The 17,649-nt window shown below is 41.4% G+C and overlaps 1 protein-coding gene across 2 annotated transcripts in view; it reads right to left on the bottom strand.

Annotated features, from left to right (window-relative positions):
* LOC146699412 (lamin-A-like) overlaps nt 1–17,649 on the bottom strand; it is a 39,526-nt gene that overhangs the window by 6,791 nt on the left and 15,086 nt on the right. For both annotated transcript variants that reach the window (XM_085472325.1, XM_085472324.1), the window contains 5 exons: nt 4,531–4,687; nt 3,557–3,682; nt 2,826–2,996; nt 1,426–1,551; nt 1,085–1,305 (listed from right to left, as the gene is read on the bottom strand). In XM_085472325.1, the coding sequence (XP_085328451.1) occupies nt 1,085–1,305; nt 1,426–1,551; nt 2,826–2,996; nt 3,557–3,682; nt 4,531–4,687 (801 nt within the window). The remainder of the gene's footprint in view (nt 1–1,084; nt 1,306–1,425; nt 1,552–2,825; nt 2,997–3,556; nt 3,683–4,530; nt 4,688–17,649) is intronic.

Genomic DNA, 17,649 nt, shown 5'->3' with positions numbered 1-17,649 from the left:
GAAAAATCCGAGTCAAATAAGAAAATGAACAATATATAAACTGAACGAAACAAATTGAGCTCTCATGCAGATATTTGTGACTGTAAATATACTTCGGTCAGTCACGTTTCACCGGCGTTGCTGGCTGCACGCCATTAACTTTCTCTTTACCTTAGTTATGTTTTGTCCTGTCTGTCGTCTCTTTGTCCCTTTTTCCGCTTGTGTTTTCTTCTTATCCCAAACAGATGGCCGCCCTCCCTGAGCCTGTTTCTGCTGGAGCTTTCTTCCCTTTGAAAGGAAGCTTTTTTTCCCCTTCCCACTGTTGCCAAGTGTGCCCTGTGATACGAGTGGCAACCTGTCCAAGGTGTACCCCACGACCCTCCCTCTGTGGGTGTGGATAAGTACTCGGATTCCTATGTGTCCCTGAAACTCAGCTGTTGTTGGTAGTTAATTAAAGTCAATTTGGCATTTTTCTTGGTTTTTGTTTACTTTATATATCACGTCACGATGCACCTCACAACGCCCGTACTGAATGCACTGATAAACACACTTCATATTTATAATAATATTCTACTTGTATGAGTCCTTGTGATATTTGTTTCCTCCGCACAATCAGCCAACAGTCCCGCTGGGTGATGAAGTAAGGCTCGCTGTTGGCATTTCAGCTCGACCAAATGCTGCGGTGCGTGGTGAAACCATTTTTTATGGCTCTGACGAGGTGTTTAAGGGCAGGGTTTTAAAATAGAAAGAGTACTTTCCTCAAAGTTAGAAGGACTCTATTTACACCCTCGTTACGCTAAAAAAGAGAAAAAGGAAAAAAGAAAGACAAACAGCCCCAAAGCAAAAGCACCAAAAACAAAATGAACCCAAGACTGGTCCACAGGTGTCCACCTGCAGCATGGCAGTGACTCTAATTGGTTATTTATTACACTGCTTGGAGCACAGAAGTCCTCGCCGAGGTTATGGAGCACTGGGTTCAGTTTTCACTCGTTATCCCCACAAACCAATTTTTCACTGACTTGTTAGTGCTCCCTCTTTTCCCATAACAACTTCTGGCCTTGTGGGCATCTACATGGTTGTAGAGCTGTTTTACAAACAACCTCACCTCTCCTCCTCTCCCTCCAGCAGCTTCCTGTAAGCATGGATCTCCATGTCCAGGGCCAGTTTGACGTCCAGCAGCTCCTGGTACTCATCCAGCTGCTGCTGCATCCGGGCTCGGATCTCAGTGATATCCCGATCTTTGTCCTCCAGCCGTCGCCTCATCAGGTCGCGCTCGCGTGTCAGAGCCTCCTCAAGCTCCCGCGTCTTGGCCTCGCTTGCCGACAGCTGATTCAGAGAGAAGACGCACAAAGGACGCCCAGTTACATTTTCACCACTGCTTTGTCTTGGATCCGAGAAATCCACCTGATGGTTAACAATCCACTGACACGCTGCGAGTGGAAGTACCTGTTTCTGCAGCTGGCTGAGCTGGCCTGACAGGCTCTCCATTCGGATCCGGGTCTGCTGCAGCTCTTCGTGGGCAGCTCCCACCAAGCTGCTGTTCCTGTCAGCTGAATGACGGGCATTTTCCAACTGTCGGGCAGAGAGAAGAGGCAGTCAGCTCCCAGCAGGGCTCAACTACAGCAGAAAAACTACACTGCTTCAGTCTGACCTTCTTAATAAAGCTCGAATGAACAAACCCAAATAAAGTTATTTCAAAGTAATGGGATGAAGGAGCATTACTTATAAAAGAAACTAAACCACAAGGCCCGCCATAACCACGGTCACAGTAACAGGACAGTTCACCCTTTGGTCTGTAGTGCTTTAAATCCATCTGGGTTCTTTTTGTACGAGTTGCTCAGTTTTGGAAATATCAGCTGTTACAATGTTGACCTTTCCATCTAATGAATCTGAGTAACACTCAACTCGTGGGGCTGAAAAGGTAAAAAGAATGAAGTATAATAAATACGACACACACCCCACAATAATGTAACAACCAAAAAAAATGTGTCTCTTTCCTTCTATCTACCAACATCGACAGTTAAAAGCTCGCCAGCAGAGCCGCCTGATCTGTGCAGGAAGCAAACTGAGCATCTGAAAAAAAACACTCCTACCTCGTGTCACACCTGGAATTCAAAGGGGATTTTTTCCCTCATAGTGTTGCACTAAAGTAACTGTTACTGACCACATGGATGTTATTTTCATATCAACAGGTGTTTTCTACAAACAGGTTTTCTTTCAACTTACTGTTAAGATCAATTTCTGCGACTGCAGAGCCCTCAGTTATCTCAGTGTGTGTGTGTGTGTGTGTGTGTGTGTGTGTGTGTGTGTGTTACAGAAATTTGTAAAGGTAAAGCTTAAAGTTGCAATTTCTGTTGAAAATTGGAACATTAAAATGATTAAAATGTGATTTTTTTCAATATCACTAATAACAGAAAAGTACAATATATATATATCCATTAAATAAATTTAACTTTAATTTTTTTTAGCCCTAAGCATCTTACTGTTTTGTTCTTGGATGTCAAAGTTCATACAGGTTTGAATGTAATGTCCTGTTTTTATCTTCGTTCACAGAATCAGCAAAATCTTCTTCTACCATTTTGTAAGAAACAAACATGATCTGTTTCATAGCTAACAAAACCAAAGAGATCTAAAATCCTACAATGTGTTGCAAACGTCTCCGACACATTTCTCAGATGTTTCATTTCGGCTTCGCTTTTAATGAATATACTTGTACACAAAAATGAAGCATTTTGTACGCTAAGATGGTGACAAATGAATTCTTTGAATTATATGAAGTGAAAATGATGTCATACTTTGACTCTAGGTGGTGACAGAACCGTTTTCCCAGGCAGAGAGCAAATTACCTTGGAGTTGTAGGTCTTCTCGATTTCCTCCTTGTAGAGGCGGACCTGCTCCTCGTGCTGGCCTCTAAGGTCAATCAGAGCCTCGGCGAGCTTGCTGTCGAACTCCTGCTGCCGCCCGCTGTCAATCTCCACCATGCGGGTCTCAAAGCGACGCTTGGAGTCACGCAGCTCCTGCAGACAGTGTAAGATACAAACACATGTAAACTCAGAGTGGCAGTTCCCATCCTTGTTTGATTTTGTCACGCGACTTGTATGAATGATGCTCGAAAAAGACTGATCCGCACTGATGTTTGGTCCATGCACCATAAACAATAATACAGTCACCAACTGTTAAAAAAAAAACCAAAAAAAAAAAAACTGCCCTTGTCAATTAATGTAATTGTATTAATTAATTGGTTGCTGTGCACGAATTCTTTGTTCAGAGGGCCAACAGAAAACAAATCTCCAAGATATTCCTCATTTGGAAAAAGCACAAAATTGCCAACTTTGGGAAATGAACATTTCAGCTCTATTATGGCATCATTATATCTGCTCTTTCTGTGCAGACTTCTATCTGTTCTGCATTACTAGAAGGAGAAGAAACAGCTCTGAGACAGATCTGAAGGGAAACATGCAAAAACAACAAGTAGGTGGTTGGAAGCAAATCAATATCCTGTGGAAACGATGAAAAGTAGGACAGATTACTGAGACAGCTCTGTAAAAATAGAAGTGCTAAGGTGAAGAGCGGGAACCTCGTTGTAGATGTTCTTCTGGAACTCCAGCTCCTCCTTCAGGGTCTGCAGGCGGTTCTCGGCGTCCACTCTCCTCAGCATCTCATCCTGCAGCTGCCTCTTGGCATCAGCCAAGTTTACTTCCAACTGGAAAGGACACACGAAGAGAGAAACGAGATGAGAGAAATGATTTTTAGACGAAGCATGTAAGCACACAAAAAGAGATCTAATACAGAACAAGGTCCAATCTGTGCTGCTTAATCTGTGAGCCTCTCTTAAAGAAAAACCTTTAGTTCCTTGATTTGGCCAGTAGGTGGAGCAAGGCCACAACCTCAGGAGTAACGTTCATTGATAAAACAAATAGCAAAAGATGCAATTTTGTCTGTCTCGCCTCCACATCCTCATTCATAATCAGCTGCTGGAGGGTTTACATAAAATTACCAACTCCACTGGGGTATTTCTGCTTTGAGATCAGCACCACACAGACAGCCAAAGAGGCTCTGCACTCCTCTGACTGCTGTTCAGCTGATAAATAGCTTTAAACAATCCGTGCAGGTCTGCAGATATTAAAGAGCGACTCCTGCTTTATCGGTGCAAAATGGGCAGTAAATATCCAAGCAGCCTGCACGGACATCTCTCTTCCATTTGCAAATTTCAGGCTAAGCTTCAAACCGCAGTCTACTTCTTTGCCTATCAAATCGCAGCTCAAGGGGGCGGGACAGAACGCACATTGGTGTTTGTGGGATTTTCCCCATTTGAGACCACGAATAAACCACTTCTGAGAGGTACGCTAAACCACAGGACCACGAGGCTTTCACTGTCTTTCATTAATGTAGAGGGAACTTCTTTTACTTTGATGCTAAAGCAACAGAGTAAAAGAAGAAAAAAAAACTGAGCAGTAAATAACCAACAATTCAGACTCCATAAAATGAAATGTACTCGTCCTGCCCACGTTAACCATGTAAGACTTAAGTTTGGATAAAAATGTCTTTTACCTTCGCCAGCTGGGCCTTGAGGTCCTTCACCTCTGCCTCCAGGGTTCGCTTCTCCCCCAAGGCAGTGCTGAGGGCAGCATCTTTGGAGTTGAGCAGAGCTTCTAAGTCCCTCAACCTGACCAGAGCTGCCTCCAGGTCAGACTCCTTCTTGGTGTTCCTGTGACGATAAGGATGACAGGATGTCATTTATAGATTTTTTTGGTACTTTATGTGTCGTTGTTATGTATTCTAACTGTGCTCATCATATCCCTGCTGATAAATGTAATTTTATTCCCCACAGACAAGCATTTTATCAGCCTTATTGAAGCACTACAAGTGGCCGCATCCAGTACTGAGAAAATAAGCTAATCAAAAATGCCAAAAACTGCAGTTCTGCTAACCACCACTTGAGGCTGGTCCTGAAAGTGAGTCGATCCCCACAGATTCTCATGTTGCAGAAATAAACACAAGTTAGCTCTCCATCCTCTCATCTAAACACTCACATTAGGTCTACAGCCTCTTATAATCTAAATCATTTTAAAAAGGTGCAGCTGTGTTAGAGGTGCTATATAAAACAAAGCTGCCTTGCCATCCATGGAACAGTTTTTGTAGGTGACCCAAGAAAAAGAGGAGAAATAAATAAGAGAACAAATATAAATGCTTTCTATAAATAAACTTCCACTTAGGCTATTGTCTGTATTTCAGTGGAGAAGGTGAAAGAAGGTCCTCACCACAAATCCTTCCATGTAACAGAAGGTCACAGGCATAACATTAAATCCAACATATTTTTTTATTAGGCCATTTATTTCTCTATGTATTTATTTAGCTGTCGACTGGTTTATTACCCTCCATCAGTCCATCAGTTAATGTATTTGGTAACTTGCAGTATAGATTTCCTGTTAGCTTCCATTCAGGTTAAAATCTACAAAGTTATAAAAGGAGAATCTGTTCTTTATCTGTGCCGAGCGATAAATAGCACCAAAGTACACGGCAGTGAGAGAAGCTGTGGATGACACGCTGTGCTGTTATTGGACTCCCAAACTACACATGAACTTCTCTCTGAGACAACCTGTGGCGTTTTTAGAGAACTCGTGTTTGTTCAGAGAACTGTGTGAGGGGAAAAAGTAAAAGAAATCTTGGAACTGCCTGTGGAAAAACTATATATTTCCAGCACAACGTGAAGACAGGGGACGGGTTGGACAGAGGCTCATGCACGACTGAGGAGGAAATGGGCTCCCTATTATTCTATTTGGCCCTGTGGGCCAGGCTTCATTGTCACTAATAATGACCATCTGCTGCAGGAGAAGGCTTCCAGGCTGCTCACACAGACCTCAGAGTCCTCTAGTCATGGACTGCAGGCTGTTAGGAAAGCCAGTGTATGGAGAAGCAGGCAAAAAGACACACAGATACCCCACAGCAGAGTGAACTGACGGATATAAACTCCAAAGCAAAAATGCATTTATGACACAGCAATCAATATCCGTTACTGCTTTCAATAAAACCCAGGACTTCTTTTTAAGAGGATGAAAGCGAAACTTTGTTTTCCTGAAAAAAAGAGCCAAAACAAACAGCAGGCCAACCGAAAAAACATGCATCACAGGCAGAAAGCGGAAAACCGAAGCGGATTTAGGAAAAAAAGAAAAAAAAGAGCCTACAAGACTGATTATGTTCAGATTTAAAAAAAAAAAATTTTAAAAAGGGAAAAAAAGAAGCAGGAGGAGGAGGAGGAGGAGGAGGAGGAGGAGGGCCGCCCAGTTTCTGATGGGCCCAAATCAAATCAGCGTCCTGGCTCGGCCTGCTCACAAACACAGACATACGCAGCTCAGGGAAGAAAGCAGAGACTGATTCACACGTGCTCTTTAAATAACACTCTGGGAAAAAAATAATCATCAAAATTCTGCAGCACAACATTTTTTTATTGTTGCTCATGAACACAGCATTTCATTCTTTATGAACAGCTGAGGAATCAAAGAAGATTTTTCACTGTTTTCAGATCTGTTGGTTTTTTTGTTTTGTTTTTAATATTAATAAAGATATTATTGAACTGAAGTGCCTGATGTTCAGACCACACATCGCTTTCTATAAACATCACAAATACTTGCTGGAGTTAAAAGCCTTGCTCATGGGCAGCTTGCCTTTCTGCCTTTCTTTGAATCAACCTCTGTTTGATATGACTGCACCAGAGTAGGAAGGAAGAACGATATCGGTTCCTGCTTATGTGTCGCAACTATTTGTCATATTTGACTTGTCAAAGAATGACTTCATGGCTCAGGTGTAGTGCAGCACAAAATGCACTATTAACACCTACAACAGTTGTTGGACCAACAAAGTTATTGCCTCATTCTGACATGTCAGTCATCACAGAGCTCCGAGCTTCTCCCACTGGACAGATTAGTAACTCGTGTAAAAAGAGACGTGACAACTGCTATAAAATGTCTTAATGGCTTATACTGTTGTGACTGTAATAACAATAATATAGCTTAACAACATGAGGAGGTGCCATGCTCCTCGAGGCTCATATACGTTTCTGGAAACTTATTTACTAAAGTCGCTGCTTTATGTTATTGTGGGATATTTTAAATTCACCGCAATGCTCATTAACATACCCAGTGCACGTCTATAAAAGAAAGAAAAATAACCCAAACATGGCTGTAATGAGAGAAGGAGACAATGAGAGGTGTGTTTTTCATTTCACTTATAAACTCATTTGTTTACAGCTGGAGATAAACATTACCAGAAAGTATGCAGCTCTTTGTCTGGATGTTAATATTTTCTCCAACAGACTGTTTTAACAGTGTGACTCTGCAGCAGACGAGTGTGTGTGTGTGTGTGTGTGTGTCTGCTGTGACATTCATTAAGGCTAATGGGCCCAGTGGATCAGCTTCAGCAGTGAATTAATGGATGGATGTGCCTCTACTGTATCAACATGCTGCTTTGCAGTTTGTATTCTCCTCGCACATAAAAGAATAAGAAAAGCTTAGAGCTAAAAGACTTGCAGGCCGGGTGTTTGATATTGTGACTTTATACTATAACTAGATTATATATGAACTGGGGTGATTGTTAAGATGTTGGGTCACCCTGTGCAGCCAAGTTGTCACAAGTCTACTGAAAGTAGTGCTCTTGTTTTGTTCTGGTTTTAATCCCTCGTAGACACAAAAGCAGGTCAGTGCTGACAGCATCCATGCTGATGTTTAAAAAAAAACACAAAAAAAAAAAACAATGATGATTTTTTTTTCCAGTTTGTTTTTGAGATCCTCAAAATCAAAAACTTCTTCCTTAATGTGAACAAATAATAAAAACAAAAATAATTTGACATAACAGATCCCAGGTCCCTGATATCTGTAAATGGCATTTAAATGTTGATATGAGTCAACAAAGACAATAATGGCTCGGTATATTTATAAAACGCATTCAAATAAAATGTTTGATTAAAAGGAGAAAACAGACGTTACAGAAAAAGAAAGCATTTTTAAACTTTGTACAGTTTGACTACGTCCATCTCTCCTTCCAAAGAAAGGTTCTTTCTTGCAAACAGCTCAAATTCCTGACATTCACATTCCTTCAAGCAGACACTAAATAGGGCACAGCAGGAGGGGAAAACTCAGGAGGTCACGAGCACGCTCCATCCATCATGTAACGTACGGGTCCGTGGCTTAACCTCTCAGGACCTTCCTATAAAAAGGGAGACCAGCACCAACACGGACACACATGTGGTGGTGTTGATGTTTTTATTATTACCACCCTCATTAGGTGTTCTTAATTCGTTTAGAGACTCCTCATACTGTATGGATGGAGGCATATACACTCAAACCAGGCCAAAAGGATTGTTTCTAATCAAAACAGTTCAAATGTATGTTCTTGATCACAGTTAAGTCTTGTTTGATTGTTATTGATTTAACGATGGCCCTATTTTGTCTCTGATAAGCTGACTACATGTGAATGCAGTGTCCTTTGACTTTCAGTCACATCCAGCCAAGGTGCTCAACCTAAGCTTTCAAAACGTGACCAATGGCTGATTTCACCGTGTCGCCATCTTTTATATACAGGCTGGAGATCAAAGTCTGCAGGCTAGATGTGGCAGAATGAATTTAATCCCATCTACTAGATAATCGAAAGATACCCTTCACAGGCTGAATGAAAATTTCTGCTGGTAGCACTCTGAAGCATTTCTGTACAGAAATTTCACAGTAATCCGATTGCTGCTGAGATACTTCAGTGTGAAGCAAAGTGGTGGAGTGAAAAAAACATACAGACACTCACGAGAATCCCTAATGGCTTGGGAAAACCCACTTATTTAATTACTTTATAGCAGCTTCTGTACTGTGCAACGCTTTGAGGGACTAAACCAAAAACTCACAATAGGATCGCATTCAATAACGGTTTTATTAAATGAGTATTGTCAGTGGCTTTGAACAGGGAGGTGCAAAGGTGCACATTTGTCTGCAAAACTGCAACTACTACTAATTTACTCACATTTCTCTGAACGTAAAAACTTCGAGCACAATTTCAGCTTTAAATAGGCAAAAAAGGCACGCATGTGAGGTAAAGAACGTTTGAGCCGTTTGCACTCTAACTTCACTTCCTATTATATGAACTACAAAAGAAAAAGGAACTAAGTAATTATTTTACTATAAGTCAGGAACATTAGGACGCAGGATTAAATGGCACGACTGACTCATCCCGACTACAGTTATTATAGTCAAACTCTAATCTACGTATTACAATTAGATGAAGTTAAGTGAAACAAAGAAATATATAAATAAATAAATTACATTAAATAAATAGAATGATTTTATGAACTACAAAAGGAAATTTCTTTAGTTTTAGTCTTTGTTAGTTTTGCTAAATTTTTCAAAGCGACCTGTATAAGCAGGTTCTCATGGATTCATCCCTGCTTATAAATACTGATTTGAGTGCATTATAACATCAATTCTGAACTTTTTACATTTTGCATCTGCAGAAAAATGAAAACAATTCTATGTAGAATTTTTAAAAATGCCAAAATTTCCACTGACATGAATGAAAAGTACAACTAAAAACATTTTTAATGGTAAAAACTGAACTAAAATGAGAAAACCCATCTGGGAAATTAAGTAAAAAGAAACTGAAGTGAAAATAAAAATTGCAAATTAAATACACTCCAATAACTTTGCTCCTGGGAGGTAAGATTGGCACCTTGACTATAAGCAATTTTTTAAACTGAGAAGTTCTGACACACAAAAAAAAACGAAAATATTGCAAAAGCTATTTTTCCCCCTGATGTAATCACAAAATCAAAATCACAAACTGGAATCAGAAGATTACTGCATTACAAAACGCATCTCAATGATGCGCTTCTCTGACTGGGACCTCTCCAGGATGCTGTTGCTGGATGTCTGCTAAAACAGCCAGCGGTGCCTGTGGAGGATGGAACAGCATTGGAAAACCTCATCTGTGTGGCTTTGTGGAGTTTAAGTCTTCTGCAATGCAAAAATTGCAAACATGACAGAGTACGTGCATCTGTGGACCCAACGTCTGTATATACGACCTCAGTGTGTGCTAATGTGAAATGTGCATGCCGGTCCCTCCACGTTCATGTGCGATCTGTCGTGTGTGCTCTTCATGCAGCCGTTTGCTCAGAATTACAGGTTCATATATAAATTAGACAGCAAACACATAAATATTCAATCTCTGAAGACTCAAATTGTTCTCAGGACACATGTGGAGAAACTCAGCAGTTATTTTTAAGAAACTTATAATTAATATTTACAACATCATCAGCAGGGGAATAAGCAAGGTGGTACTGATCTAACAGCTGAGCAAACAAATGCAGATTCGATTAAAATTAAAAGTTTTATATTCTGCAGAGAAAAAACAATTAGATCAAAAACTGAATTTTGTCAAGCTTTCTTCTTGTCTCTAGACAGTAAAACACTTCTTTTTATTTTATTCCACACATTAATACCTACAGCCTAAAGAAGAAGGGAAAAACATAAAATCGTAAAAAAAATAAAAAAATAAAAAAAAAAAATAAAAAAAATGGTATTGTTTACGTTTCAGCTCTTTGGAGGAATTTCATTACACATGATTTAAAACTGGCACATGCTGAGGCACAGAGACAAAATGGGAGCTTTTCAGTGGAGTTGGTGTGAGATGGGGGAGAGTAGGAGATGGTGGTGTGAAATGGAAATACAAAAAAAAAGACTGAGACAACAAGAAAAAGAGAAAGAGGGGGAATAATGGAGACAAGAAATCTGAGGAGGAGAAGGAGGAGGAGGAATGTGTTGGCTCCGCTCCGAGCCTCGAGGATGACTCACAGCTATCTTTGTCCACCCCAGTAACAAGAAACGAACTCCGCCTCACGGAGTGAAAGAGAGAAAAAAGCCCGCCGTGTCTCTCCCTCCTCCCCTGTTTTGCTATGCCGTTGCCATGGCAACCAAGGCCTTGTCGTCAGGCCTGCTAGCGTGCACATTTCCAGCACGCTGTGGACGCAGTGGAATAAAAAGGTGTAGAGTTTTCTGTGCAGATTTTCAACACACCTCAGGACTTTGAGTGTGGTGCTTTGTTGCGTGCAGCCCCGAAGGAAAGTCTAACCTTCTATTCCTACAAGCTATGAAGGAAAAATGACTGTGACCAGAGCCAGAAAAGAGGCTATGCAAAGACCTTTATGAGGCCTATAAATCTGGAACTTAAATTTAGACATTTTATAGAAGAAACACATTTAAGTATGGAAAGAATTTGGTTTTTGTGGCGCAGTGCGCAAGATACAGCACAAGCAGTGTTTCTGTGTGTCGCTTGCAATTACTAAAAGAAGGCAGAAAGCTCAGGGACCAGAAACTAAAGCCAAAGCAGAACCTGCAGTACCTCCAACAGCCACTTGAGGCTGCTCTGGAGATTTTTTAATTTTTTTTTAAATTAACAAATTATAACCCAGCTGGGGTTAGTCAGGCATTATTATGGTTGTGAGAGTTAGCTGTCTGCTAGGCTTCAAGTCGCACTTGTACTTCTGATGTCCTTTAAAGCGCTGCTAAAACAACTTTTTGGCTTTTAATTTGGCTCCTTCGGCAGTTGGTGGGTGAGCACCAGGTAACAAAGCTAACACTTTTTATTCTATCTTTTATTTACAGTTTGTAGTGTGTAGTAAATAAAAGCTAATGCAAGTTACCCATGTGTGCAGAATGTGCTGTTTTAAGAGACAAAATATTTGAGACTGTACAACGTCATTGTCTAATCTCTCCATGAACTGAGCCGCCTTTGTTTTTCCTTCTTTGCAGTGATCTGGCAGCCTGGATCATTTTCCTGGCTGCACACAATCAGATTAAAAGGTTGGGGGCCTCCTCATGCAACCCTTTCATCCATCCATACTGACAGTTCTGAATTTGTGGTTTCTGTAGTATTGGAAAAATTTAACAAAACAAAAAAAAATCCATAACATCCGTTTCCAGAAAGTCTGGCTTTCATCTGCTGGTAGCACACTCTGTGTGTGTTCATGTTTAAATTAATGACACAAAATCAAATGGTTACTAAACTCTAAAAACAAGATTTTTTAATGTTATTTTTCTGTCATTTGTGCTGAAGAAAAAAAATATCCACAAGCCCTCCAAATTCCTCGCAGGAAACCTGGCCAACATATTGCTTCTATGTAAAGTAGCTGCAGAGGCTTTAGACAGCAGCGTGCACACACCGACAGCTGGGAGCTGCTCACTACGACTGCAGTGTTTACAGGAGCAGCTCCCCTGCAGGAGTAGGGGCTTCAGCGCTTTGCACACGTGCACATCAGAGGCTGCAGGAGGAAACCCACTGAGGTTTTCCCTGTTTAAACCGCCAACTTATGCAAGTGTCCACCAAACTATATGGTATGCTGCTATATAAACACAGACACACCCCCTTCTGCAAAGCTTGCTACGGTCTGTGTGGGTGGGGTTTCCTGATGACTCACTGCTCAAACACAGAGGAGAAATTGGGGGGCAGGAGGAGGGGGATCTTCCACATTCCCTATAGGCCATCTAAAATGTTCCCTTTTCCTTTTATAGCCCAGTGTTTCCTTTTTCCAGCTTCACCACGTTTAGTTTAGCAATTCACAAAGCCACTTTATGTGGAGAGCACTGTGGGGAAAAGGTGACTAAGAGGAAGGTTGGTGAATAATGAGGCACCAGGAAAACATGCCAGAGTACAGCATGATCCTCTGCTAATGGCCTTTAAAATAAAAACGCTTTTTATTATAGCGCCTGTATCCAAATGTGCTTTTGGTTATGACTTACTTTCAGAAGTCAAATGTTAAAATAGCAACAAATAAAAATAAATAAATTGTTTTGTTCAAACAAAATTTAACTGCATAAATTATTCTCCAAAGGCGACTTACTCATCACAACAACCAGCTGAATCCCGGCCAAAGTCAAATCATTTGAAGTTTCCCGCATCACTGAGGAAACAGTTTCTCGGTTATCCAGCACAAAACAACACGCAGGTAAAAATCGAAATAAAGCCCGATTTCTGCCTTTAGCAGACATCAAAGAGTTGTTTTCATTTCTAGTCTTGTGCACAATAACTTAAAGTGTAGAAACGGTAATTACAGTAAATCCACACACATTTAAGAAGCTGGAATCTATAATTACAAATAATCCATCAACCCATAAACAATTTCATTCTTCTGCCTTACGTCTCTCACTGAATGTCATGATGGCGGCCGTCCTGGATGTGAAGCAGTGTGTGTGAAACCGCATCCTGTACTCATCCTTAAAATAAATCAAAACCTTAAATATTTTGCTCATTTAAATGAACTACAGATCAGCAGAAATGCTGTGGTGGCCGTTACGCGCGTCCCTGAAATGCCCAGCCCAGACATGACATGAACTGCTGAGGTAACCACAATGAGCTGAACCACAATCACATAACATCAGATATGGTAAAAATGGCAACAATGCGAACACAGCACCTATCATTTACTGCCACTCATCTGCCACTCTGTGGCACTAAAACTATGTGGTGCTACACCTAAATGAAAAATGCACCAGTGCAACCAATGTAAAAAGTTAGGACTGGAGGCCTGATTTATTATACGCTTTTAAAACACGCACTAATTGTGGACATGTAAATGCAACTTTGAACTGGTTTGGCGTGTGTGAGGAACCAGACGGTGTTCTGACACGTTCACACGTATAGCAGAAGAGTTTCCCTGCAGGCTCTGAGATGATATCAGATACGACGGTTGTTGAAGAGAACCTCGAGTGTGGCCTGTGAAACAACAAAGAAAAACTCTGCAGCCTTCAGCCTGATGGTTCGAGTCAGCTCTGCAGCATTTTGTGAAACTTTCTATTGCTGCATTTTTCAGTGAAACAGGCTGGTACTTGACTGTTTCCTGTGTCTCTTCTGGGATGAAGAACACAATGACAGGGATTGTGTGTGTGCGCGTGTGGGATAAATCAGCAGAAACCGTCAACAATGCGGCCTTTGCCAGAGACCGCCCGTTCGCATCCACATGTGGCAGATGGAAACAGAGCTTTTAGTGTTTGCTTTTTCACAGCAAAGCAAATGGTGACCATGGCTAATCGGCTTCAGAGAGCCAAGAGACGTTCTCTCGTATCAAACTCGGTTTTGTTTGAGCTGTCACCAAAGCAAAATTTGCACGTGGAAATGAGTTCCACGCACTCGCTTTGTCTGATTCGTGCCTGCAGAAATTTGCATTCGCTAAAGCTCAAACACACCATCAGTCAACAAATGAAGAAAGAGAGCGGAGTCCCGCCCGTCGACAGAGCCTGTTAGAAAGTCTGTGTGTGAGACCGCAGACACCAAAGAGCACATGAAACGCCTCTTGTTCCCCTTTGCACGATTAGTACATGACTCATCAGTGGGTGAGTCAGATGCTGGTCGCTGCTCTTTGTGTCAGCTTTTACGCTAACTCTTCACTGGTGTTGAATCAGAACAACTCACACGATAAAGAGCAACGCTGGTACACGACTGCCTCTTCTGCCCCTTGCTTTCAGGGGTTTTTGCAGCCATCATTAAACAAAAAGCTAAATAGATCTTAAGATAAGATTACGAAGAAGCGTTCATGTTCTTTACTATTCAGCGCTTCCTGTTAATCAGACCTGTTAGACGTGTGAATTCCAAGTAAAAAAAAATTAATAAAATCACAGCAGTCCTCCTTCATTAGCTTGCAGGCATTCTGACAACAGGTTAAAGTGCTTTGACTAAACAAGACTATCCTGCTGCTTCACAAGACTTCTTGCAACAAGTCGATCAAACACTTTATTGCATCCAGCCCGAACTGTGCGACAGTTATCATCCGGCTGAGTCCCATTTTAAGTAAAAAGAAAAAAGTCTCAGCCTCATATAGGCATCAAGTTGTAACAGCAGGCTGTTTCTAGTTGCTTCTCCAGCTGCACTGACTTACAACGAAAACGCCAGAAACAGCTATCGTTAGCTTTGAGCTAAATAAAACCCATGTGGACTTAATGAGTCAGGGTTCTGTAGCTTGTGCTAGCGTTTAAGCGGGTAAAAAAAGAAAGAATTTATTCTTGGAGTAAAACCAAGTTGAGGTTGTGGGACGAGTCTAGCGACTGGGTGCTCTCACGCAAAACAGTAAGAGGCTGGCACCGTCGGACAGGAAACACAGGAGCGCTCGCTGTGAGTGTGCAACAGATCAAAGTGACAGAAAAGGAAGAAAAGGCGGGTTTGCTTCAGGAAGACTCAAGTAGTGCCAGGTGAGCTCTAAAAAAACAACTCTGCTTCCAGTAATTGTGTAAACTCTGATGCTAGCAAGCCACACCCATGTGCCACAAGTTACAAAACACAAACCAAAACATGCAAACTATTTCCCAGTTTGCCAGAATCGTGTTTGTAAAAAAAAAAATTTAACGGCCACTTCTGTCACACGCAACAATGCAAAAGCAGTTCACACATACGGAACACAATTAATGATACTTTTAAATGAAACTGATCAGCTTCTTGAACAATAAGAGCACTGCAAGCTAAGATAAACAAAATCAAGATGGCAAAGCTTGGCTTCCAGTCAGTCCTGAGTCCTAATAAACAAACGCAGCAGTTAATGCAGAACATATGAGCCTGATAGTTGAACGAGATCCCTCACAAACTCAGTGCCCTGCTTAGATTATACAGCACAACTGCTCCAATTTATGTCAGAGAAAATGAGATTTTACAGGTCTGGAAACTGAAGCATTGTTACATAAGTAACCAGGTGGGAATGGAACGGTGCAGGATGAAGAGCGGCCACTCAGTCTACGTCCCAACGGGAAAGTCTTTGGGCAGAGAGAGAAAGCGAGCTAGAGACACAAAGACACAGAGAGAGAGCGAGAGACTCTTTGGTGTCCCACCATCTTAAAGCGATTTAGCCTGTCCATGTGCGAGTGACTCATCGAGGGTTTGGCTGCCTCTGCAGGCTCTGTGGAAACTTTCATTCTATAAACATCACTAAAACACACAGAGTACGACAGCCTGCCAAAATCTCAGTTTGGTACCAAGTTCTGGTCCACTGAAGTCCAAGGCTGAGTCTCTCATTACTCGCACACCAATAAAGCCAGCAGAGAGCTGTGTAGAGCGCCGTTCAGCACATTTACAGGCCTACTGCATCTGTTTTCCATCACAAAGTATTCTGCGAGGGCCCGAGAGAACAAAACACCACCAGCACTCACAAGCTTCATCTGCAGAATATCTGCATCAGAAAAAATGCAAATTTTCAAGAAGTTTGTCACTTTTCTGATCTATGCGATTACACATTTATGGGATTTTCCTACTTCTCAAATGAAAAGTTATGAAGCTTCATATCAGGGATTTGGGAGACTAATGATTTCACTGCTAAAGCATAAAATATGGTTTTGTCAAAGTCGCTGGCACTGCGTAGCTGTCCCTTCACTTCAGCCCACAACACACTAGACTTGGCAGTACTGGGATGCTCATAAATACTCGTCAGCATCACGTTTAAATGCAGGACAAAAGGGTAATGTTGTAACAGGCCGTATTTGAAACCAAACCAAGATCTTTCCGCAAAGAAACCATTCAGTTTTTAGTGCCTCAACCAAATCAGACTGAGTCAAAAAAAGCAAAACAGGAAGTGTGGCTGTAAACAACCACACCTACAAACTCTACTCGGGGCTCTTTAAGCCTCTAAAGGTGACTTATTATGCTCATTTCCAGCGACGTGTTTTCACTCTTCTGCTTTGCATCATTCACAGTTCAAACTAATCGTGTTTATCATTATACTTGGTGCAGGTCCTGAGCCAAGCCGTTTTAGCTCTCTTCCCCTTTTAAGGGCATGATTCCTTTATACCAACCTTCATCTGATTGGCTGCCCCTCACAAATACAAGATCTGAAACGTAAGAGTGAAGCTAATGTGCTCTGTGTCTAATATGACCACATCAGAGATATCCCATCTCTGCTGAAACGGAGTGTTTCGATTATTTCTGGCTCAGCGTTACTCACACATACACTGAGCTCATTATTTGACACTTTGGTCAGCATGTCTATACACCAGTGTAACAGTCAACATGACAGAAACACAAAGGATCCCAAGTTTTCTTTTTCCAATTTATGAAAAAAAAAACAAAAACAAAAAAAAAACACTTTAGATTAATCAATAAGGGAAAGTGTAAATTATTGGCAGAGCTGACGTTTCTCCTGCTTTTTATGTGCAACTTTTCCCTGAGTGTGTAAATATGACAGAGCTGAATATAGACTTTAAATGTTTACAGCTAAATATAAAAAGCAAGTCAAACACACAGGATTAACCATAGTTTAAAGTATTCTTGATTAATCAAACTAAAAAATAAAACACAAATCTCTTAATCTAAAGCAAGTAAAATGAATCAAAAGCTACTCCTGCTGTTTGAAGTCAGCTTAAATGGAAATGCCCCTCAACGACTACGTCTCTTTAGGACAGCTCAGGTATAAATGAGTTATGACTCTCGGGCATTTTTGGGGCGTCTTCAGAGCTGTGACACAGCGACACAAAGAGCTGCATGATCCAATTTACATCCCTGCTGGAAGACACCCAAAATCCTGGACTGCTCTCCGAGCTCTTATCTGCCCGGCATGACTCAGTGTGACAGACGATTGTCCGCTGTCACGTAATACAAGCTGAGATCATCACGAGGGAACGCAGGGCTTCCCCCTCGAGGCAGCCAGAAGAACAGAGGAGGATGTGA

This window comes from Copadichromis virginalis, linkage group LG11 (genome assembly GCF_057382275.1).
Source record: "Copadichromis virginalis isolate Kocher_CV1m ecotype Utaka linkage group LG11, C_Virginalis_male_GT1.1, whole genome shotgun sequence".
NCBI lineage: Eukaryota > Metazoa > Chordata > Actinopteri > Cichliformes > Cichlidae > Copadichromis > Copadichromis virginalis.
Note: the sequence above shows the minus strand (reverse complement) of the source record. Positions and strands in the feature narration are given on the sequence as shown.